This window comes from Macrobrachium nipponense, chromosome 24 (genome assembly GCF_015104395.2).
Source record: "Macrobrachium nipponense isolate FS-2020 chromosome 24, ASM1510439v2, whole genome shotgun sequence".
NCBI classification, from domain to species: domain Eukaryota; kingdom Metazoa; phylum Arthropoda; class Malacostraca; order Decapoda; family Palaemonidae; genus Macrobrachium; species Macrobrachium nipponense.
Window position 1 is genome coordinate 16,129,726 of NC_061091.1, and position 24,987 is coordinate 16,154,712.

General features: G+C 35.8%; 1 protein-coding gene across 36 annotated transcripts in view; it reads right to left on the reverse strand.

The window, feature by feature from the left end:
• LOC135205466 (PDZ and LIM domain protein Zasp-like) overlaps nt 1-24,987 on the reverse strand; it is a 127,869-nt gene that overhangs the window by 24,715 nt on the left and 78,167 nt on the right. For 20 of the 36 annotated variants that reach the window (XM_064236138.1, XM_064236122.1, XM_064236156.1 and 17 more), the window contains exons 3-8: nt 22,667-22,772; nt 19,860-20,324; nt 17,677-17,730; nt 15,230-15,348; nt 14,481-14,752; nt 3,441-3,573 (exon numbers count right to left, since the gene is read on the reverse strand). In XM_064236138.1, the coding sequence (XP_064092208.1) occupies nt 3,441-3,573; nt 14,481-14,752; nt 15,230-15,348; nt 17,677-17,730; nt 19,860-20,324; nt 22,667-22,772 (1,149 nt within the window). Of the gene's footprint in view, nt 1-3,440; nt 3,574-3,790; nt 3,921-13,886; nt 14,084-14,480; nt 14,753-15,229; nt 15,349-17,676; nt 17,731-19,859; nt 20,325-22,666; nt 22,773-24,987 lie in introns of all 36 variants that reach the window. The other 16 variants (XM_064236135.1, XM_064236139.1, XM_064236137.1 and 13 more) reach the window with 16 other exon arrangements.

Consider the following 24,987-nt stretch of genomic DNA (forward strand, 5'->3'; position numbering starts at 1 on the left):
AGGAAAATGGGATCAGTGCTCAATTGTAAACGTGCAAGATCTGTGTTAAGATGCAGCAAAATTGACAAACAAATGACCATCCATTGATAGTCCAAGTCATAGTTGCTAACATTAGGAAACAGAAACCTACACCATGAACCACTAATTAAAAGTGATAAATCTCTGGCAGAAACTGACATCCACAATTGAGAACAGAAGTCTAGTAAAGGAAGGACAAATGAATCACTGTTATAAATGAAGCCTTATGTACAATACCTAATCGTTGTGGAGCAATTTCTGACACTTCCATTAGTTTCTCAAAAGTAAAATGTAATTCAAAAGTTATACCTAGAATAGTTCAAGCTTCAGACTCATTCAGCAGAGTCCCACCTGAAGGAGAGGATGGGGTGGAAAATCTATAGGAGATCTGCTGATCCATTGTGTTTTCGTTTTATCGGAGTTCAGCTCCATACCCAACCAACTCCACCATTCACTAATCCAGTCCATGTCACAAATGAGGCTAAGGGCAGCTTCATTTCTCATAAGTGGAGACTTTACTATACCCACAAGTGTTGCATCTTCAGCATGCTAAACAGTAATATTTTCCAGGCTAATAACCATATCACACACTAAAATTAACACTGGACCAAGAACACTACCCTCTGGAACTCCAGACACAATAGGTCTTAAATTACTAAAGATCCCATCGACACCAGCTTTACTGTTGCCTACCTGTAAGGTAATCTTGAAGTAATCCTAAAACATATCCACCCACTTCAAGATTCTGAAGTTTATAATTGCCTTGTGATTTACTAAAGTGAAAGCAACATGAAAATCTATTCAAATAGATAGATATGTATATTCTGATATAAAATTTAAATTATATTCTCTGATTACCCCATGTAAGTGGTCTATAACTGGATGGGCTAGGAAAATAACTGGTGACTTGTGTCAGGGAATTAGGCACTGGTAACTAGCTATTGTTGAAGGTGCCAGCAGACATAAATCACATGAAGTTTACATCAGTGACCCTAACAGTAAGTAGATGAGAAGAAATTAATGTTAGGAATTAGAAGACTATTCATTTACATCCTCCCTCAAAGATGAAACATTTCTCCCACTACTACTCTGCTTCCGAAGGATACACAGTGAATTAAAATAAGCGTACTGTCTTCTCAGCTTCAACTCGACATATACCAGGTGACTTTGGTTAAAACCAATAAGCCACGTCATAGGTCACTGGCCTTGTCACAAAAAGGTTAGAACAAGGACTCCTTAATTAAAAGAGCATATTCACTGACTTAGCAAAAAGGGGCAGATCTGTCAAACAACACATCAGTCAAGCAAATATGTTGGGCAGCATACAAGTTAAGCAAAGAGCAGGCAGCTAGAAAAGCAGACAGGTGGTCAGGCCTGGTAGCAGAACATGAAGTAAACGAACAGGGTGGGCAGAGTGGGAACAAGAAAGATACTGTTAAGGATGCTAAACAGGACTGAACCTGGGATAGTTGATTGCAATGTCACTTGAAGATGAGTGCTCCCTTATTGCTCCCAAGAAGGAAGATGATTCAGCTGCCAACCTGGAAACTGAAGACCCAGTTTGTACTGTGCAGCAGCACCCAAGCCATCTTACATATCCTCCCTTTCATGAAGTGTGATAAGTGATCAGGTAACCAGTCAAAGCAAGTCTCTCTGGTAAGATCAGGAAAAACCGAGGCCTACTGTTAAGATGCAGGGTGCTAGGTGAACATGGGTGTTGCAGATCCTTACACTTTCGCTGAGGCACGATGGTAAAATGGTTACACAGACTACACAATACACAACACAAACACAGGACTATGTAGCACTTAAGTATGCTGACATGTGCTGCAGGAGGATGATGGGAGGCTGGGGAAGTTTGCCTAATGCTGTTACTTGTCCTCTCTGGACTTCACCGTCTCTCCTGAAACTGGCAGGAAAGAACAGTTTAAGCGTATGGCATCATTTACTGCCCTTCTTACGATGCCTTTTCTCATGAAAGGCCATTGAGGGATCTGCCACCCCTCACACTGCTCGCATATGGTTTCTCTCAAACGCTCTCTCCCCGATAAAAGAACATACTGTGGATATACTACCACTATTAGGGACAAATTGCTACCTGGCTTACCCTCGTTCACACAATGCCTCAATTCAGGCTTACTTTCCTCCATGGTAGCCACTGATCACACAGACCCAGAAATTAAGTGGAACTCACACTACGCACACAACAGACAATGAAGGTAAACCATGTGGCCTGCACACCATGAACAAAGGGGACATACACATTGTGACCTTAGCCCTTTTAAATCTCACAAATTCAGCAAGCACCAGGCCACAGTTACAACATTAGTTAGGGAGGGCAATGACCTCACAGCAGTAACACAAAATTCATACACACATGGCAAGCACAAAGAAAAGTCTCAGCATTTTACAGGAGAACACAGTGACCAACGGTCACGAACTTGGCTGAGCACAGTGTACAAGGTAGGCTGTCTCAATTAGCATGACTCATTGGCATACCTGATAGGACATCTGATCTTGCCTTGAACAAGAAACATTATTTTTGTGAAAGTGTAGGTTTGTATCCTAGGAAAAAGGCAAATTTTCAAAATCTGGTACGTATATTAATAACTATAAAGTAATGTAAATTTAAAGATAAATTAATAAATATGAAAATTCTCACAGGTAGCCACACCACCAGAGGCAAATACGAGTGATGGGTAAGCAGCTGTTAAGGTGTAGGAATTTCAGTTACTATAGGAAAGTGTAAAAGGCAAATTATAGCTCCTGGAAGGTACCAGTGACAAGTGCATTTTACCAGCACAGACCTTTTTCTGCATTACAAAAGACTGCAGTCTGGGGACATTTGAAGACCTACAAATGTGGGCATAAAGTGATTGGTTGTTGATGAGAGACTATTACTGTAGCATTCTGACCTAGAACCAGATACGTTGAGCAGAGCATGAACACGTAATGTAATTGCATATAACTTATCATCATCATAGCCTCAGCATGAAGATCCTCTTTAGTCTTCTGAGTTTCCCCCCTTTCTTAAGGGTGCTTGTACTCAGCATTTATAATTTAGCATTTGTTTATTTTTTTCATTCTATAAATTTTTTCATGTTTGCTTACCATCTTTTCCATTAGACAGATGTTTTTATTCCTATTCTAATTTTTCTTTTCCCTTGTTTTCTTGTGAAAGTTTCACATGCAAGTTCGGGACTTTTTGACTTTTGTTCATAAGAACGTATGGGTAAAATAATGTATATTCCAAATTATGACAAATTTCCTTACATTAATTTACCAATAATTTTTTTACAGCTTTTCCATACATCATCTGACAACCAAAACATCTTAAGCATGTGATTAGTTAGCCAAGTCACATTAAACATTAGACAAGATGCGTGCTCCATTATCCATAAATGACCTACACCAGTACTCACGTAATGGGTCGTTCACACTCGGAACATCTGGTGAGCTGAGACACGCCAGGTACCCCATTGGGTTTCGCTTTAGTCTCTGGGGCTCGTACGCTGCGCGTGCCTGCAGGGCCTGGCCCTCCAGGTAAGGGGCTGTCTGTGCCCGAAATAGAGAACCCATTACTACCGTCACCTAATATTCCCCTTATCACACCACCTGACCTAACCTCCTGCACTGGAAACACTACTTCTATCTGATCAACATTTAACCAGGCACCCAATGAAACCCTTCAGTAAATTACTACCTGTCTCAATAAGTACTGTCTCGTGCAGGAGTCTATTCAGGTTGGTCTAATTCTTTGAATTGTACTTACACAATAAGTCTACCACACTCAGAACAAAGATTTTCTCCTGGTTGCAGTTCCTTCTTGGGTCTTGCCTGAGAGGGGCAGTCAGGTGATGGAAAACTTTGAGGCGTTGCTGTGAGAGGCAGAGGGGCCACTTCTGAGAAACAGTCACACACAGTAATACAAAGTATGCACGTAACCAACATGCCTAGTGCATGGCTACATACATCTAAGGTATTCATAGCCGGTATATGTTCATAAGGAATAAAGAATAACATGCAAGGGGAAAACAATTTAAACTGATAAACTATCAATCAAACAAGCAGGAGGATAATTTTTCATTAGAAATAAATGCAACTGTTATGGGATACTAAAACACTTGGGAATATCAAATGTAGACATCACATACTGTATATGGAAATTTACCAAACCTGTCTTATTCAATACCATATACAAAAATGCTTTACAACTAGTACATTACATAAGGCTCTGAAAGAAAAGTCTGATTAAGAATTCATACATTACATTATTTTCATCTGCTAAAATCTATTCTGTGCCTATATCATCATAAAGCAAATATAAATAACTTAGCCATATCATGCTCTATACTCTGTATTATTCAACTATTATCTACTGAAGAAAAAGATGACTGCAAATATCAAGCCGATCATTAATCTCTTGACTTAGTTTTAAGTTTACAGTACAGAGTACACATGTGATGTTTATTTGTAATTGCAAAATAGCACCTTTGCTCGTGGTAGTAATGCCTACTTATACAGTACCTGTACTACTGGCTATTACAAAATTGTCCCCCAAGTACAGTACTATTTCCCACATTCATAAGATATAGTACATGGTAATGTATATTTAACATATGCATCAACAACAATGTTTAACCTACTTATTAAGTTTGTCAAATCTTAACCTAAAAATGTTAACAGCAAAATCCTTTATCTCAATTACGTATTAGGATGGAACGCTTTTAGAACATTTATTCATTCTTTCAGGTTCTTTCAAAATCACAACTCCCTCTACTTACGCATCATTCCAAGATAATTTCTGAATATAAATGGCATTCTAATAAAAAGATTATTTCTTCCAAATATTCTCATGTAAAAAGAAGCTATTGCACTTTGCTAGCTAATTTACACTAAAATATTTGAAATCTGAAATTTTAAGGGTAATACTGTAACCTAAATATTAGGATCATGAACATCCAAAGATCACTTTCTTTCACATTAGGGTTCAAACATCATGATCTCACATTTACTTAAGTCCAGAGGTGTGCCGTGAAATAGGGTAATTTTTCTGATACAACTAACCATGTAACTATTGTTGCTATTATCACTCATTATTATCATAAGACTATTTCTTGGCTGCATTCTTATTAATGAATGCCATACAGAAAGTTTTCTTAATGCATGTAATGATTTAGAATAGTTACTAAAGTCCCTTTTCTACCTGGCTTTTAAATTGTGGCCAGAATTTCTACAAGCTTTAAACTTTTAGGGAAGAAACAACAATTACTTCAATACTTGCATTTTGAAGCTCTAAACAGAAATTTGTATTACATATATGTACTAAATATGAGTGCAACGCTACAAATTCTTTTGACTTGAGTTTCAATAGATTTACAAATTTGATAAACTTCCATCTTTAAAATTATACTGTATGACTGAATTCCCTCTTCATGTATATTCACTCTCACCCCTAAAACTTCCCTGCCATATTCAATACACACTGAGAAAAATCTGCTCTAAAAGCATAATTTGTTTACGCATAACTTATCCTTACAAATGCAATGATAGTACATACAAACCACGATGAAGGTACTTCTTTGTTTGGTAATATATTGATCACATAATAGCCTTTACACGTCATCTTTTTCTTTTTATAAGGAAATGAAGGATTTACTGTACTGTACTAAATATACCATCTAAAGCCCCACTTTTCTTCTAATGGAATGAGTTTTAAATCTATGCCATCCTAACCATCATAGGCATTAATGCAAGATATACTTCAATAAAGATTAAAATGTCACCCTACATTGCAAAATAAGTTAAGATCTCTCTATTCAAGATCTCTCTCTTCACAATCTATATACATATGAAAAATTTAAAATTAACAATCGAATGTAAACTGACATTTAAACTACTAATTTTATATAACATAATAAATAATTATGTGTCTGATACTGTATTCAGTAACTGACTTTTGCAATGTAATCACTAACTCCTAGAGGCATGTACAACTTAATGATACACATTGCAATCAACAATAATATGAGTCAGGTAAGCCATGCAAAATAAAATGCCACCAATCAATGCAAACAAATGTGAACAAGTGAAGAAAACATGCAAGAAGACAAAATCAAAACATTTAAAAGAACTTAAAAAAAAGCTAACAAAATATATATACAATTGCCATTACTTACGAACTCTAATATTTTCCTCTGACAATCTTTATAGAGAAGGTTAACAAAAACACTATTCATTAATGCTACTACAAGCATGATTCTGTAGCCGCTTCAAAGCAATGTCCAAAGATTGAAATGTGACATTTCAATATCAAAGCATATCTCTCTCCAAATGTAAATGAATGGAATTCAACTATCTTGAGTGATTTGACAAATTTGTTCTACAATAAAATACCTCATCATATTAAGAAATGCATACACAGCAATAAATATATACTGATCTAGTGCAATTTTCAAATAACATAGTTGGCAGATGAGAGTACCTCTTCTATAAGCTATGCAGAACTGTCTTTCCTTATCCTTTGACCACTATAACTGACTTCTACATTCTGCTGGCTGTCATCACAACCTTTCACTTAATTTCCAAATGTGGACAGTTTTTGTTGAAGTTATCAATTTGGTGCCAAATAAATTTCTTCCTTCTCTATCAAAATCCTTGATCCTTGATCAAGAGCATGCACTAATCCTTCCTAGCTTATCTAATTTTTCTAAATAATAATTATAATGATTCTCTGTGCCATCATATCCATTGGCATTATGCCCAATTTGTATTTCTGTTGGGAATTAGTAGATTCAGTCGACACTAAAGAAACTTTAATGTGATAGATCAATTCTTCATAAAACTGTCCAGTTCCTCTTGTACTTTCACTATTGCTAATATAATAAAAAAAAAAGCATTAATTTATGTTAAAACAACTTCATACTGTCGAAGAGTGACTGTTTAGCATAAAAAACAGACTTCTTCCTTCTAGTTGAACTGTTTCTATACATAAATTTGTATTCCATCAAGCTACCATATATATTTATATTTGGTTGATGATAACTTCCCCTGTCTTCCACTACTTTTCCTATTTATTAATGACAATCCTCTATCTATTATATGGTAATGTCCTCATTTTGTTCCCTCACATACTATAATTTCTCTTTAAAAAAATGGTTTACTAATGTTTTTGCCCATAAGTCTGTTATCCTCAATTGTTGTATCATATCCTACCCTGGGGTTGAGCCCTACATTGCCTTACAGGCTTTTCACCTAAAGCAGAGCTTTCACTGAAGATCACTGCAAGTCACTGGGTAAAGGAGAAACTTTTCTGTTGAAGAAATCCCTTTCTCCAGCCCTAAGGGTATGTCCACACTACAGTAAAACATCACAAATCCACATAGAATAACCAGTTCAAAAAGGACAAATTTTTAAATTAATTTGTATTTTTCATAGCTAACAAACCTGAAGCCTTAACAATAGGATACTCTTTTGCACACCAGCTGGAAACCGGTTAAAACAATCAAAGATTATATAGCAAGGAATCTGTGATATCTGGCAACTCCTGCGCGTACAGTGAAGTATGAATCCTTGTCAAATGCTAGATATGATTACGTATATGAAGCACTGGTTAGGAATACCAATATGTCTATGTCAAGTATTTCACCTGCTTGTGATAAATTAGACATGTTTATGACATGTTTGACTGTAGTGTGGACACCTCAATTCAAAGACTAAGATTGGCAATTTAGACCAAATATATATTTGGCTAATATGAAAAATACAAAATTAATTTCTTTTCACTACGGCCAAGCTGTTGCATTCACCAGTTACTTTTCCCCAGACTGTAATTACTGTAGTACAGTGTTGTCCCCCCGTATTTGCGATGGATGGGTACCAGAGCCCATGCAAATAGCTAAACCCACAAATAGTTAAAAACCCCAATAATAAAAACTCTTAAAACTGCCTATATTTTGTTGGTTAATAACTCGAGAAAAACCCACTAAATTTGTTTATATCCTTTTTTTTTAAATAGTTTTATCACAAAAAGTGCATTTTATGATGAAATTCATAAAAAAAACAGGAATTTGTAGACATTTCTCAAAAAATACCGCAAATAGGCAAATTTTCTGCGAATAATGGAGGTATACGTATGTTCCAGAGAGAAATTTACCAATACGTGAATCTGCGAATATGGGGGTTTCACTGTATTTCTCTTAAAAAGGTAGGTTTACTACCTCCTATCAGGTCAGTTCAAACTTTATACCTAGCCATACAATTACTGTAATGCTAAAATTTACTGCATTACCAATGAAAGCAAAAATGAACACACCAAAAGTACAATAAAGAAATAACTGAAACTATTTATAAGTTTTAAGTCCTTATATTTCATTTTAAAAATTCTGTCTATCTGATACGACTTGTTTTTAATTTTCCCTAAGCGTACCTAACAGAGCTTAGTAATAAATACATATGCCAAACTAGCACTAATTTTCTCCCATACAGGGAATTGCGAAGCACAACGATTTTCAGTATACTATATTTCTAGTCATAAAACTCAAGATAGTTTCACCTTCCAAAAAGTATAAATAAAAAAAAAGCTACAGATGCCATACTTGAAATGTGTTGCTTTAAGTGGATGCCAACTAGTAGTGACAGTAGTTCCCTTCTGTAATTCTAACAGTTTAAAATTCCTATAACTAGAAGAATATAAATTTCTAAAGCTGTTCTCTAATTTTTCTGATTACTAAATTTCTAGTTTTGAAAAGAAAATATAGGCAATACATAACTTTCTATTACTATGGACCAATCTCATTTGGAAGAGACTTTGACATTTCTACCATTCTCAAAATCTGTACTCTTGAAAAGGAGTACTGTACTGTTTCTCTATATGACAAATCCACAAAATTTCTATACTACATACTGTATTTTACACAAGGGAGCCAAACAGCAGTTTCTTCTACATCAAAAAACCAGTTTAAGAGTAAGTAGTACACACAAAAACGTCTAATATACTGTAATTGCTATACAATCCTGGCACAGATATTAACGAGATTTTGATTCCACTGACAACCACTAATTAACCTTAACAATATACAAAAGCAGTTGGCTCCAAAGTGTTTTGAAATAATAAAGATCTTGGTCTCTTTTCATAACATTTCACAAATTGTATTAAACTTTAAAAAGTATGAAATGTTAAAACTAGAACTAAAAACTTGCTGCATAGAGGTTACATGCACATTTGAAATTCATAAAATAAAATAAGTACTACAGTAAATATATGAATATTTATAATGAAATGCTAATACACTGAAGATATTCAGCACTTTCGTTTTATTACAATATAAAACTGACTAAACAGCAATACTAATTGACATCATTTACTTCATTTTAAAAACAAATTTGCCACTCACCTTGCAACAGATGATTTTGAAAGATGACTCTATAAAGGACTACATTATGCAAGAGTTGAACAATTGTGTTGGTAAAAATTCTTCCTAACTAGAATGGTCACCCTGAAAATTCTAACAAGAACTGCAATATACTACTTATTTATACTATCCACTATAAACCATCTTTCCAAATTTCTTACTTCAAATGATAGTCAAACAAATGCTACTGATAGTTTCTTGTTGGGAAAGCTATGCACTAAACAATAAGTTCATACAAATGCAATTGAGGGAGATAAACAAAGCTAATTAACCCTAACTTTCTGTGCTAATACTGTATTGTATGAGTCTTAAACTTCAGTGTAACTTACCAAGAAGAACATCTGGGATCCCTTAACTCAAATCCTAATTAAATTTCCCTTCATTAGGTAGTTTCCTTCCAATATTCTACAATACTGTACTGTTCCTGTTGGACTGTACTCCCTACTCCTGGGTCAGCATCTGGTGGACTGTATACTGCATCTTGACATATATATATATCAGAAATCCATTCAGCATTTCAGTCCAACTGAGCCAGTACACATTAAAGCATCAATCACACAGCAAAGTAACCTGCTGGTCTTTTCGTGGAGAAGTGCTGAATCAATTTCCATTTCTTGCACAGGACACGAAACCAAAAGCCCAAAACCCAAAAGAAAAAATGAATGAACGTACATATAACTGTAAAATAAAATATATGAAGCAATAGTAATACAATTAAGAAGTTAATAGTTTACATGATGTACTGACATAATGCAAGAGATAAACAAAATTTTTACCACAACTTAAATTAATAAGCTGATACTCATGCACAGATTATTGTACAGTAATAAACTGTATTAAGGAACATGGCTCTAGGTAGTTGTTCTGCATGTTAATCATCTGCCTCAGTAATCGTATCAAATGTTTCTTTACAGACTGCTTTTAAACTTTGATTTTAGCAAAAGAATGTGATTAGAATTAATTGACTTTCAAAGCAATATATCAGAATTTATATAAAGCATGACATACCCTGCTTGTGTACCTGCATTTTGTAGTATAAATATTAGTATTTTAAGGAAATAAGTATGTTAGTCAATCCGTTTCATTTGTACACTATTCATGAATCAAGCTACATAGTAAAAAAATCTCAAGAATCAGATTTGAAAAGAGACATCAGTAATAATCAACTTAGGTTAAAAGGGCATCACATACGTTCATTATTCAAATCTCCTAAGATTATTGTACTTTTTTTTATTTTTGCAAACTACCAAGTAAAACAAGATGTAAATAACTGGTATCTTGAAGGGAAGAAGTTCTTGCTATTATGTACATACATATTGCAATAATATAGGTGTACTAATTTCCAAGGTCACAATCACTAAAGTATTGTATTGGTGACTGATCAGCAGCTATACTTTGAAAGTTCTTCATATATTATGTTTGAAGTAGCAACTATGTCCAGAAGTGGCTTTCATCAAGACCATTACATCATATAAAATGCTCTGTATCTTAAGGCAGAGTACATAATGCCTTGAAACATATACATACGTGTACTACGCGTAAAATGTTTCCAAAGGACAATCGGCTGACCCTGTTGAGACATATGACTGAAGTCACAAATGGTTGACCATCTTGAGCTGAACATTACTTTTCTCATTACAGTATATAGTAATTCAACATAATCTACATAACAATTTTGTTGCCTATCATTACATTTGCTTTAAAATGTATCTTGGTTAATAGATACATTATTGTCATATATGTCAAGATGAGATCCATACCTTAAGAGCCAAGTGATTTCAGCTAACTAAAAACATTAAGCACAAATTTCTTCATTTTATTGCACTTCTTTATGCAAGTTAAGATAAACACACTGAAATATGTGGTCTAAACATTCACTGAATATGACCATAATTCTTTAGACAATTGCCAAATAAAAAGAAATTTATTCCATAGAAAAACAACCCATCCACTTTTCTTTAATTCTGATGTAAACAAAGGTATAATCATGGAGATTAATACCCAACCTACAAATTAGCACTGGTTAAAAAATTTAACAAGAATGGACTTACAAACTCAAAATAGAATTCAGTCTATCTAACTGTTATTGTTTCTCTTCAATATGCATATCATTAATCACTTTGTAGGTAGCCAACTTATGCCTGATCTCTTCAATTTTTATCAAGCTACAGTGGCAGAGATTTATTTTATAAATTTAATACACATCAAAAATACAGAGCAATATGCAGTTCTACTCGTGTCAAATTAGATTATCACTGCAACCATGTCTACAAGTGCTATTTACTTCATAGGGCTAGTCCCATATTCAGGTAGTGGCGTCAATGCATTTCACATGGTGCACTTTAGGAATTACTTTAGGGTTTTTGCATCACCTGTCAGCCCCTAGCTGTAACCTTTCATTCCTTTTACAGTAACTCTGGCCATATCCTCTTTCTAACATCTGACTTTCCACCTTTTCTAACATTTGTTTCATAGTGTAACTGGGAGATTTTCTTCCTGTTGCCCCTTTCAAACCTCACTGTCAATTTCCCTGTCAGCACTGAATGACATCAAAGGTCCCAGCACTTGGCCTTTGGCCTAAACTCTCCTGTGTATGTTAATCTCTATTCTTCACGGGGTGAAAACTCGATAGTTTTCGCCTCTTTTCCCAACCTCAGGAACTTACTTGTTAAATACATGTTAGATAACTAGATGTAAGGTGAGCCTCTTAAGCATTATCTTATAGTTTTGGACTTTTTATGGTTTACTTCAGGTATTACTTTTGCTAGATCCATCACTTTCAGTATTCTTTGACAGCACTGTCACCTAACAATCTGCTCTAAATGTTTCTGTAGCAAGCACATTTTCAACATACAAGACTTCAGTTATGCATAGATAAAATGCTACTCTCTACTCTCTAGATGGAGTGATGTTATGCTTTACTGACAATAAACACTGTCTGAGGGTGTTATAGCCATACTTATTTAAGAACTAAAATAAATTAAACCTAGAATATGTAGGTTTAATAGGTTTCAGATTTGTGCTGCATTTTATTAAATTTTTTTATTTGCTCAATTGCAACTTAAAAGAACTTGGCCTTTGATTACTTCAAATATGAGCATCCAACTTTCACCTGAACATATTTCACATCAATCATTTCACTTTTCTTTCCCTTGTTCGTGACACAAGAGCAGGGAGAGAGGAGGAGTGACTATACTCTGTTTTTTCCATCTGTCCACCCGCCTGTGGTGTTTGCGTATGGTAGCACTGCGTCCCGGGCTTTAGATAGTTACCATATGTGTAAGTTTTAGGTAAATAAAAGGATATCTGGGTGTACATTTGGAACTGAAAAGTGTTTTAATAATTTACTGTATGGGAATTACACCGTTAGTATTCGAAATAGGATTATTGTTATATTGTTGAATGTAACCTGAATGTAACTATCTAAAGCCCGGGACGCAGCGTTACCATACGCAAACACCACAGGCGGGTGGACAGATGGAAAAATCGAGCATAATATTTCCTTTCATGAATGCAATCAACAATAGTAACATTTTTTCAGCTACTTCGTATTTCTCTTTAGCACTAGTATGCTCGCCTTCCCTTGAATCTTTGATAATTCTCTCATCATGTTCTCAATAAGGCCATTATCATAGATTGGATAGGCACCCATTCTTGGTGAATCTGTCAAACTTCCCATCAGATAATCAGACAACCCAAGTTAGTCTCTGTAAAGGCCACTCCAATATTCACTCACTTCAATATTATTTATTCAGCCTTGATAGGGAACTTCATTCCAGTGTCTTCATTTCCATTACATATTTCAATACTGTACTACCTTTATCATGTAGTTGCCAGTTTTATAAAATGTTCTTATAGTACTGGGCTTTTTTTGAAGGCTAATACTAGCTATAAGTAATGGTTGATCCACCACAGTCTAAAAGTTATATCTGGACACACTCAAGATCTAGAAGTTTCAAGGGAGATACGCCAGATCTGAATCGGATCACTCTATTGCTACAAAATAGTTAATATGAAAGGGCTATGACCTAATGTTCTCTAGCATAAAAATGTTATGAGCGCTCATAAAAGATATTGCTTTAGTGGCTAAATATGTTATTAAATCCTGTCATCTGTTCATATCTTTGTCTGTGAATCCAACCGATTTTCCAAAATTAAATGCAAATGGATGACAGAACATCAAGAATCTGAGTTATGTGTAATCTTATTAGCTATGTGCAATTATTATTGTATTAGTATAAATGTAAGCATTGTGTCTATTTACAATGAACTTGCAGTGCATAAACTAATGTTAGGAATATTAGTGAAATTATCAGAAACTAGTAACTGTCATAGAAGTGTCTGCGTATTCATGTGCACGTACAGCCGCTTTAAATAATCCCGTTTTAAAACAAATTGCTTTGGTATCTGACAATATTTTTAAATAATTCCTTTCCGTGTCCTGGCAGAACCTACCTATATCACTGCAGTTTTCCAGTGCTTGCTGAAGCATCTTGAAAGAATGTCCCTGGACAACATTCTTGTCAGGGGATATCAGGGATGTTACCTCACCTTCAGGTTCCGGTTGTGGATTCCTATCCATCTCCTGCACCATTCGTAGAACATCGGACGTCTTGCCGTCGTAGGCCCTTTCATTCTTCATGAAGTTGACACTACACAGCAACACCAGTAGCAGAGGTGAGGTAGTGGTAGTAGACAGGAGGGGGAGGGAGAAAGAGAGAGGGAGGTAGGAGTCAGGCAAATCATGCAAATATTACAGCATTATACACTCACTCACACATACATACACACCCGAACACAGCATTCCAAGAATGGGTTCAAGAACAGCATTCAAAGCATGTTTGTCCCCTTACAAAATCCTTATTAAAAAAAATCCTGTAAGATTGAAGACACGGCATAAAACACAGGACTGGAGGAGGAGCATGCAGGCCACCTCAATCGGCACACCACCACCAGGCGACATAATGGCGAAAACTCTGGCAAAAAGGCCTCGGAACACGGCAAAGATGCTGGGTCAAAGTGAAGGTTATTAATAAGGTGGTGTGTCACCTGAGTCTCCTCCCTCTTTAGGAGGCTGAGGTGCGGGAGCTGGTGCTGCCTTGGCTGGGGCTGCTGCTGGAGCCTGTGGAGTGGGTGGCATAGGAGCTTTCACCCGTTGGAAAGAGGCAACTGGGGGAGGGGGCTGATTTGCCTTGTCAAAGGGAGAAGCCGGAGGGGGTCGAGGCTTCTTTGGAGTGTCATCCAAATCTCCGTGGATTAGCTTGTATGTCGGAGAGTTTACCTGGATTACTGTCTCCCGTTGATATTTCTTGAAGTTAATGCTGTTCCCACACATCCAGGCGATGCCACACAAATACACACAGACACACACATAAGAACCATGTGTTCAGAACATAAGTCTTTCTTAATTTACAAGCAAACAAATTATAGAAAAGTATAAAAAAATTGAATTTTAAGTGATTATTAGCTACTGAAATCATAAAAATGCCACTAAAAATGCAACATTATGTTCTATAACATCCTGGACAATAGCAAGAAAAAGCCATGCTATTTGCAAGTAAATAAAACAAAACTAAAAAAAATGCTTAAATGTCCATTGTTGTCTTTACGGATCAGCATCACTACATACATCTAGTCTGCTCTGTAATGAAAATCTGACACTCATCTATGCTTCAAATGAGCTGTATAATCCTGAAAGAAGAGGTTCATCCTATATCATCATCCCATTTCAAGTTTCTCAATAATAGCAAAATCATTCCTATAAGAGGGAAGGCACAAACAAGAAAAAAATGTCCTACCCGAGGCATCCCTTGCCGATCACCTCAGCTTGCGCAGAGAGAGTTTCAGCAATGTTCTCCTCGCTGTACAAGTTGAGAGGTGTGTTGTATTGTGCATTGACAATCTGTTTTCCATTCACCTGGAAGAGTTTACTAGTTAGTTACTGCAATATTTCAAAGTAGTAAAAGCCACCTTCAGATTGCTCAACAACAATGCTCTGTTCATTATTACTGTGATCACCAAGCTCATTTCTACGCTGGGATTTCTCACAAAAGAAAAGCACAGTATACTAAGTGCCTTTCATCTCCCAAAGTAATAATATTTAAGTACATAATAACAATAATGCAAAAGAACTTGGCTTAAGGTATTCAAAAGATCTGCTCTAGTTATATTCATATAGTACCTTAACAATCCATAGGTCAACTGATGTTCAACCCATGTTTTTATTTCTTTAAAAATAAAAAAGTCTACTCTTAAAAGCCTTTACTTCTGTTAAGAAAAATTAAGCAATGAATTACTCTACAATTTTCTTGTTCCTTCTTGCAAGTAAAATACATAACTGCAGTATGCCTAATCTAAAGCCAAATTAAAAACCGATGAACAATACATGTATAAATACAGTGCCTACAGTACCAGTAAAATTACTTTCAAGATCAATTATTCAAATGTACGCTACTGATTAAGTGCGCTGGTTAACATTAAAAACCTTGGCTACACATATGCTGTTAGCAAGCTCATGCAACATTTTAATTAATGAAACCAACATGACTGCAATAACATTCTACTAATCTACCCTCTATGCCAAAATAAAAAAAATTAGCTCTACGCAAACAACATGACCTACTAAACTTAAGTACTACTACTTGATTATGAGCGATTAAGCTACTCTGAAAAAATAATTAAGAATATGAAGTACAATGGCAAATGAGAAAATAATCAACTCCAATACTACGTTAAAATCATTAAAATACTTGTTCAAAGAAATAAAAACTGAAGATCTGAATTTAAATGACTGACAAACTACAGTTTAAAAATCATGTCAACAACTTCAGTGTTCATAAAAAAGAACTAGAAGTTCCTACAAGATATTATCTTACAAAAAACGGCCTATCTTGACAGCACAGGTACTGAGCAAATAAAGAGCATACAGAATCAAGAAAAAAATCCTATTCTCTTTTGTAATCACGAAATTTCACTCACTTCCATAGTTTACTCTCTGCCATGAAACTATTCCAAAAATTCTTAAAATTACTCAATATAATTTATAACTTAGAAATGTAAAAAGGATCTGGAAATGGGTGCATCTTGAAGGTTTTTCTATAAAACAAACCTGCACAAATGACCTAATGCGAGAACTCACACAAAGTGCTACAGTATACAGTGCTTAAATATGGTGTATGGCAGAGCTCAATTTCTTAATCATAATCCCAACATGTCTTCATGTAACAAGGTGCTTCAATTTTTCCTCGTTAGTTCTCATGAAGCACTTTCTGTAGCAGTGTGCTTTTGTCTAATTTTCCCCCCATTCCCAATAGACTATAGTTCCACTTTTGTCCTCCTTCACTTTTTTACCTGATTAAGAACAAATCTTGCAGACTAGCACTAGATAACTCTAGTTGCTGTGTGGTTAAACTTGCTTTCTAACAATATAACAGTACATATATAAATTATGTACTACTACTTTAATACCAAAACTTTTCAATGAACTCAAAACTTTTCCCAAAAGCCAATTAGTACATGAAATACTCACTACCTACCCTTGTAAAAATACTCATTTAAAAATTAAAATTACAACAGTAAAGTATAATGAAGTTAATTGCAAGACAATATATGTAAAACTCTGATATCAAAGCAAGCGTAATGTACATAAAATGATTTATTAAAACTCACAATTAAGTAAGAGTAACTCCTCAGAATAGTCTTTCCACAGATCCCAATAACACTGTATGTATTATTAATTTTTCACTGTTGTTCTAACTTATCAAGTTAATCTATTCAACCACATATTTGAAAAACAGATGACTTGTAACCACTAAAATTAATTTTTCTTGGAAAATTTACACCCTTTTTCTGTTGAAACACAGTTAATCAATATTTTGGTCTAGTTTGCAATTTTCTTAAAACAATGGAACAAGGAATATAAACATTTTCTCTTACACAAATCCAAGACGAACTTTACTTAAAAAAATATTTATTACATATACTGTATACTGTAGTACAGAGATTTTCATAGTCTGTATAAAAGAAAGGATTATTTAGCTACGATATCTGACTCATTTCAGCCTTTAGTATTTTGTCAAACTTCAAGATGCTTCATACAGTAAATGAATATGGGAACAGTTTAGTGCGGCTACCAGCAACCAGACTTATAACGAACGGAAAGGCAAGTCATGCACAGTCCTGTGAGAGGCTGAAACAACAATGGAAAGGTTCAACCTAAGTATGCAAACAAATAAAGATCCTTCACCTCAGCAAAAGGTACGGGAGCAGTGTTGAAAGCTGCTCCAACTGGAACATAGTTCTGGAAAAAGGGGTCCATAACATTTCAGAAGGGGCAAGCAAAATGCTTTGTAAGGGGACCATAACAATCTTTTGCAAAGGGATGAGTCAAAGTTTATTTTAAGGCAATGTATGGAGATCAGGAATGTAACGTAGCATCAAACCAGAAAGAAACATCCTACAGGTATGTTTGAGACTAAAATCTCAGTTTTGAGTAGCACAACTACAACATTATAGTACATACTGCATTACAAAACCAATGAGAGGAAAGCATTTTTAATCTGAGATCCATACCCAGTGTAAATGACACTGGGTATATACTACCATGAACTATTCACCACAATTTGAACTAGACACCATAAGTAATCAAATACTATTCAGGTACAGCCACATCATCTACCCTATAAACCATGTTGTCCGAATTCTCCAGTTGTCAATAAATTATTTTTATTGTACTTTTATTTTGGGTACACTAAAGAATGTAGTTGGTAAGCTGTCTTTTGATGTTATGGAGGATTAATACATTTTGTTCATGGAATTTAGGAGACATTAAAGACATGACTTTCAAGTTGAAAGCTCCAAATTTGTTACATCTGTAGGCTAGATGGGTTCAGTATACCAGTACTATAACTTTGCTAAAATCATCCTGGCACTATTGTGGGTACATTAACTGCATTAATGATTAAGCCTCATAATTAAACACCAAAAATTTTTATTTTATACAAACACTTTATCTTGCAAATTCTTTTCACATTTTCTATATCAACAGTAATTACACAATGCTGAATAGGGTAAAAACCTTACATATGAGAATTCAAATAATTTATCAAAATTTATGTCAGGCATCTACTCTACTTTATGAGCATACATATGTGATATACCATCTCCAATTTTCTCTTACATTTTGCTTAAATACTAATCTAATTTAGTTCCCTCCATTCCCTTCCTGCATGATCATTTGTATGTCACCTTAAACCGCTTAAAAAAACTCATTCCAAAGGGGAATTAAATGATTTTTTGAGCATGTAACAAACTCCTAGATTCCTCTTGTCCTGTGTAATACTCATTAATAAATCCTTACAAACATCCAGCCTCGATTCCACTGATGGCCGAGATGTCGTCGATACTAATTTTTCTTTAGTTGGGCATCCCACTAGCTACGTCATAATTCTTTCAATCAAGAGTTTCCAAATATTGTACTGTGTAGACGGAAGGTTTTATACTGTCAGACCAGCTTGCCTATATTCCCTGCACAAGATGCTTTACTACTTAATTCAAATGCTAATCAAGAGACATAAGTTATGCCAATATGATGGTGAATAAAAGTAAAGAACTCCTGACCCACATAGCTTTCCTCCCAAAGGTTTTACAATATAAAATATAGTGGTATAGCATGTCTAAAGAAAACATAAAAAAAAAATGATCTACTCTTACATCTACTGACTGACTGTAGGATTTTTCTTTTATTTATATATATAAAAAAAGACCAGGGACACTGTACAAATCAAAAGGCACATCCTCTCGTCTTATTTATAATTTTCAATTATCTTCAAAGTCAAGTTTATTTTTTCAATTTCTGTAAACAGTCAAACTGGATTTATTTATGTATTTAACTGGAATATTGAAAATTTTATTATTCATGCCAGTAGTAGGTACAGCAATTCAGTTCACAAAATAATGGAATGGAAAAGAGATCACACATGCCACATTCCCCTTACCAGGCAATGTTGTGTCCAGGGATGCGGACGAATGGGGGAAAATACAAAAATGTATTATATTTTAAACTCTGGAAGTTTGTTTCATCATTTAAAAAACTGTAAAAAAAACTTAAGTGATATATTACCAATGCTTTAAAAAAAATAAATAAATAAAAAGTAGCCAAGATGTAAAACTCACTTACGCTCAAAAGTTACAAAACTAGCCAAACTACATTTTATGGAGGAACCTTAATTAGCACCTTATTAGTAACAAACTTATTCTATATTAAATTGGAACCCATCAAAATAATTACCAATTAGGAATGCATACTTACACAACTAAAACTCTTGTTGTCACTACTAAATATACATTAGAGCAGCTTAAGTAGGTATAGTTATGTATTATGACCCACCACCAGAACCTACATTGCATAAAAACCAGGAAAACTCTTACTTCATTATTCCTACGGGTAAGAGCCTCGTGATCTGTGTCATTGCTACTGCAGGTGGATGCGTTACTGCCCAATGAATATTTTCTCTGGTGCCCAACAGTTCCCCCAACAGCGCCATTATTGTTTAAAAACTGACTCGAGAAGAGCCCATTGCTACTGGTTTTGTTCGTCTTGGACGAATTGGCGTTTATGTTCAAGTTCTCTTTGTCTAATGTCATCATCAGAAAGTTTTTGGCGTTTTCTTTACTAAGGGATACGCCGGTGCCTGCCACGGGTATCCCACCACTAGGACTAGTACTGCCCGATGTGCTTCTCGATGAAGTTCCACTGAACGAGCCATCAGCACCATCTTTACTGAAGCTCGTGAAAGAGGTGGGAGGCCCTAACGAGTAGTTTGGCTGCGAGCCTGTGAAGCCTGGAAAAGGCCTAGCTGTGGTGTTGTGGTTTGAGCCAATGTGGCGGATGGGCTGTTGGTAAGGGAAAGGAAAAACACACATCAGGTTAGTCAAACAGAAAAAAAAAAAAACACGGTATGCAATAACTAACAGCACACACAAGATCCTTTGTTTCAAATGTTAGTTTAACATCAAGATTATTCGCTAGCAAAATAAGTGGCAGTGGTTCTGGGCACACCACTTTGAAAACTAGGTGGTACTTAATATTTCACTAGAAAATTAAAATAAAGGGCTTTTCAAACATACAATATTCTAAATGTAGGTACATACACTTAATTGTGAGAAATGTATCATACGTCACCTGCTCTACACTGAATGAAGAAAATGAATACTCCAGTATTAATATTTCAATGCTATAAACCCTAAGACAGCCTCAAACTACAAAATATTTGTTAATTTGAAATCCTTTTATGGATGGTTGATTGAAGGTCAAAAGTTTTATTGTAGAAGAAAAATGATTCTCAAGGCTTAGCCTATAATCCTGGCCAGTTTAAGAAATGCAATTGTTACTGCAATTTTTACGAATTAAAGTCCGGCCAAATATCACTCAGTTTTCTTAAAATTCAAATAAAATTGAAGAATTGAATAACACTACATTACTGTAAATAGAGGTCCCTAACAAATGCATATCAATATATAGCAATTTTTCAATTATTAAATTACTTAAACTCCCTGGCAAAATCCGCACTTTAACGATAGATTTACTGCAGTGAGGGAATTACGAAAAATGTTCTAAAAATGATTTAAGCCCCTATTAAAAAAAAATGTAAGCAAACAGGCCACAATTCGCTTAAGCTAAAACTTCATTCTAAAATCAGGAAACAGCTGTGCAATAACCACAATAACACTGAATTTATTTATCTAGTCATCCTTCTCAAAACCTTCCGTCTCCTTCCATCGTATTCACTGTTAATGTACTGCACAATGTACTTAAGTATATCTTAGTTTTGGACCAGAATCAGCTCTCCTAGGGCTGGCCCGAAGGATTAGATATTTTTACGTGACTAGGAACCAATTGGTTACCTAGTAAAGGGACCTACAGCTTATTGTGGGATCCTAACCACATTGTATCGAGAAATGAATTTCTATCACCAGAAATAAATTACTCTGGTTCCGCGTTGGCCTAGCCGAGAACCGAACTTTGGACCACCGGATTGGTAGCCGAGCGCGAAATACACTCGGCCAACGTGGAACTTACATAATGTACTGTATTAAGCTATATTAATGTTCGGGAATTAAGAGAAAGAAGACTTCATATGCAGAATATCTGCACTACAAAAAAATGCTATACAATTATTTCCTTTAGTTCAACATCAAAACTACGTTAAGACTAGACTCCTATATTCTAGAACCTTAAAATTGACCATGCAAAAAAAGAAAAAAAACTACAACCTATTTTCGCACAGGGATGTTCTAATCGCATGCAATAAATAAGGAAAATGCCATGCATTTTCTTTATATATATGTATATATTAGTCACTAAAACCACAAAGAAACAAAAATCGCTCGTGAATAAAGAAAACGGAAAAGCTTGAACTCTGGGTAAATGTAGACACAGTCCAACAGCCCATCCAGTACGTATTATATTCTATTAAAGAGCGAAAGCTTCTGTACCTTCCAGGCTCACACGACTGAAGAAGACCCTACGTTCAAAGCCTGTCACACTTGATGAAGATTATTATTATTCTTGAAAAGATACTAATGTAATCATGTCAATTATTCTCCAGAGTCATTGTAACAGATGAATTAAGAGTATGCACTAAAAATACAGGAACCTGTCACTTGATGATGATCATTATTCTTGAAAAAATACAAACTGTAAATACTCCAGTAATAATTATAACCAAACTGGAATGAAAGTATGCACTAAAAATAAGAGTTTTCCAATGCCTAAAATTGTCATTAACATTATTACATGTTCCAATTAATACTTTTGTGTATTGAAATCAATTACAAAAATTTACGTTGGTAACCAGCTATCAAACCTTGGATCATTGAAACCTTATTATGAAAATTATGATATATTACAATAGACAAATGTAAAAAAACAAAAAGGAAAAAAAAAACTCAAACACAAGAGCTAAACACCTACAGTTGCCCTAATTATTTCCAGCAATCCGGGTCAAGACACAAACGACCATTCTTAAAACTCGCCAATCTGAAACCACCACAGAAATCCCACAATGATTGATCCCTGTTCATCAATCCTCGGTGGTTGTGTCTCCTCCATCACACTGACTGAATCCGCCGCCGTGCCTGAAGAAGGAAGCAGACCTCTAGACTAGGCCAAGAGGATTCTTCCCACTCAGCCAGCAGGCAGCAGACAGCAGACACCGACTCTTCAGTTCACTAACCTGTTTGTTCGCAGCAAGTGAGGTTGACGTGACAACGGGCACACCATCGGGAGTCGTCTTTACTTCAGCCAAAGGAGTCACGCTCGGTTTCCATGTCTGGGCTCCTCTGGAAAAGGTCACATGATTTGACGTCAATATGTGCCCTGTGAGGCTTCTCTTCAAAAACTGTCGGCAACCTAATCTAAAATTTCTCTAAGAAACGTTCAGTAACCTCATCTTTACGGGCTGCTGTAGAACAAGAGCCCGTGCTAGCACAAGGCAGGCTAAATAAATATAAGAAACAGTAAAGTAAATATAAAGTTGGGATAATTCACCATAAATACCTTTCCTGCTCTGATTTCATAATCGAGTCAAGCTTAGAATAGTATTTCTGATACTCCTCGTATTAAAGCACTTTCGAAGCGAAATGCAGGAGTTTACTAGACGATTTTTGTTTTTTAAATATGTACTTCTCCCCTTCAATCTAAAATGACACCCAGACGTTCTGTAAGACGACACCATGTTGCGTACCCTAACTACAGGAATGGCCAAGAAGTGATGACCCAAATGATCCATTATATTTACTGAAAACACCAGTAATGAAATAATACACACATTTAATATGAAAAGCTCTCTGTGTAACACTGCGTTAGAACTGATTATGAAATGCAAGGGCTCAGTCCCCCTGGATGGAAAACCTGGACTTTTATACACAACTTTCGACGAAGAGAAAAGGCTTCAACGAACTAAATATAGATGGAATGCAAATGATATATGAACAGACCTTTCACTTATCAAAATACAAACCTATCCAAACGGAATTTATTTATCAAACTTTGCAACTTAGAATCATGATAGGCAACCACAGATTACGAAGTTAACATAGAAAAAATATCTAGACTCACACATACCTGCTACCAGAAGACTCATTTTTTGTGCAATAACTATATTCTGCAGTAACCCATTATGTCTCCCTATCTTCAGCACCGGAAAGTTATTTATCTTGCGAATATTAAGTTATGATAAAACAGGAGGCCGTATTGAGTTTCAATCAATCCCATCTTTTATCTGCCTAACATCAACTTGCCATTTTCAAAAGGTCAAAGGAAACCTATGTGAATTACAGGCTCTTAGAGAAAATGTCTTGTTCCCATCTCTCGGTATTTTTACTAGAACCAAAACTTGCCTAATCTTGAACGAGGTCAAAATTGGGCACTTCTGAGGAGAGGATTTCAAAATAACCGACAGGCACTTTTAATCGTTTTCAAATGGAATACAACTTTGCATATTACATTTACTGCAGCTTCGGAAAAGAAAATGAAAAGACATTCTGGATAGTTGTCAACTCCATCCCCAAAGATCAGGAGTCGCACTGTTTAATATCGGGCGATGTCGACATACCAGCAATCTATCTGCGTGTCATGGCAAGGGAAGCAGAGCCAAGTAATTCCTCATTGCGCAAGGCCACGGGGCAACCCCACTTCACACTTCGAAAGGCCTTGCCCAAACAACTACCCATGTGCCAAGGGTAATCTATACAGGAGATGACTCCTCTCTACTATTGTTGCGGTGAGAGGAGACGTTACTATGCCAGCTTTCATTCTTTTCGTCGAGCGTGTGGGAACAATATGCGAAGGCTGGATGTCCTCCTCACGCCAACAATAACGCGACGCCAAGCCCAAGGACTGCTTGAAAATCGCCGCGAAACAAAGAAAACAAAAGAACGCCGAGAACCAGATCCCATCCACCATTCTCGTTAGAATGATAATTGCCGCAAGTAATTAACACGACGCAATGTACACCAGCTCTGCCAACGGGCGACAGCAATTACTATCGACACAATTACTCCGGCAGAAGGTCTCGCGGGTCACGAAGATACGAGATTGAAGGAGAAGCAGACGAAGAGGGGAGGTAGAGGCGGTTTACACTCCACTTCCGGTTAAGTAACTGCGAATTAAACCGGATGAGAGGAAGTGATAGCGACTTTCGCGCAGGTGAGAAAAGTGATTGGTTTTACGAGGAAAGGCGCATCCGCGCAAACGTCCCGGATGCTGGGAATTCACTATTTTTCCCCCTTATTATTGTGGCAATATTGTATCGAGATTTTTTTTTTAATCCATCACTGGATTACAAAACGCTTCCAGTGGAATATTTTAAAACTGCTCTCAACTTCATGAATTCAATATTTAGTCATTCAAGTTGGATAAATGACGTCTATTAGAAAGAACTTCAGTTACTCTAACTTCGGCGCGAATAATTCAACTTCATGCTGTTCAATATACTTCCTCTGGGGTTTTAAACCAGGGTGAATCTGTTCGGCCAATGAACCTTTCAGAAAACCC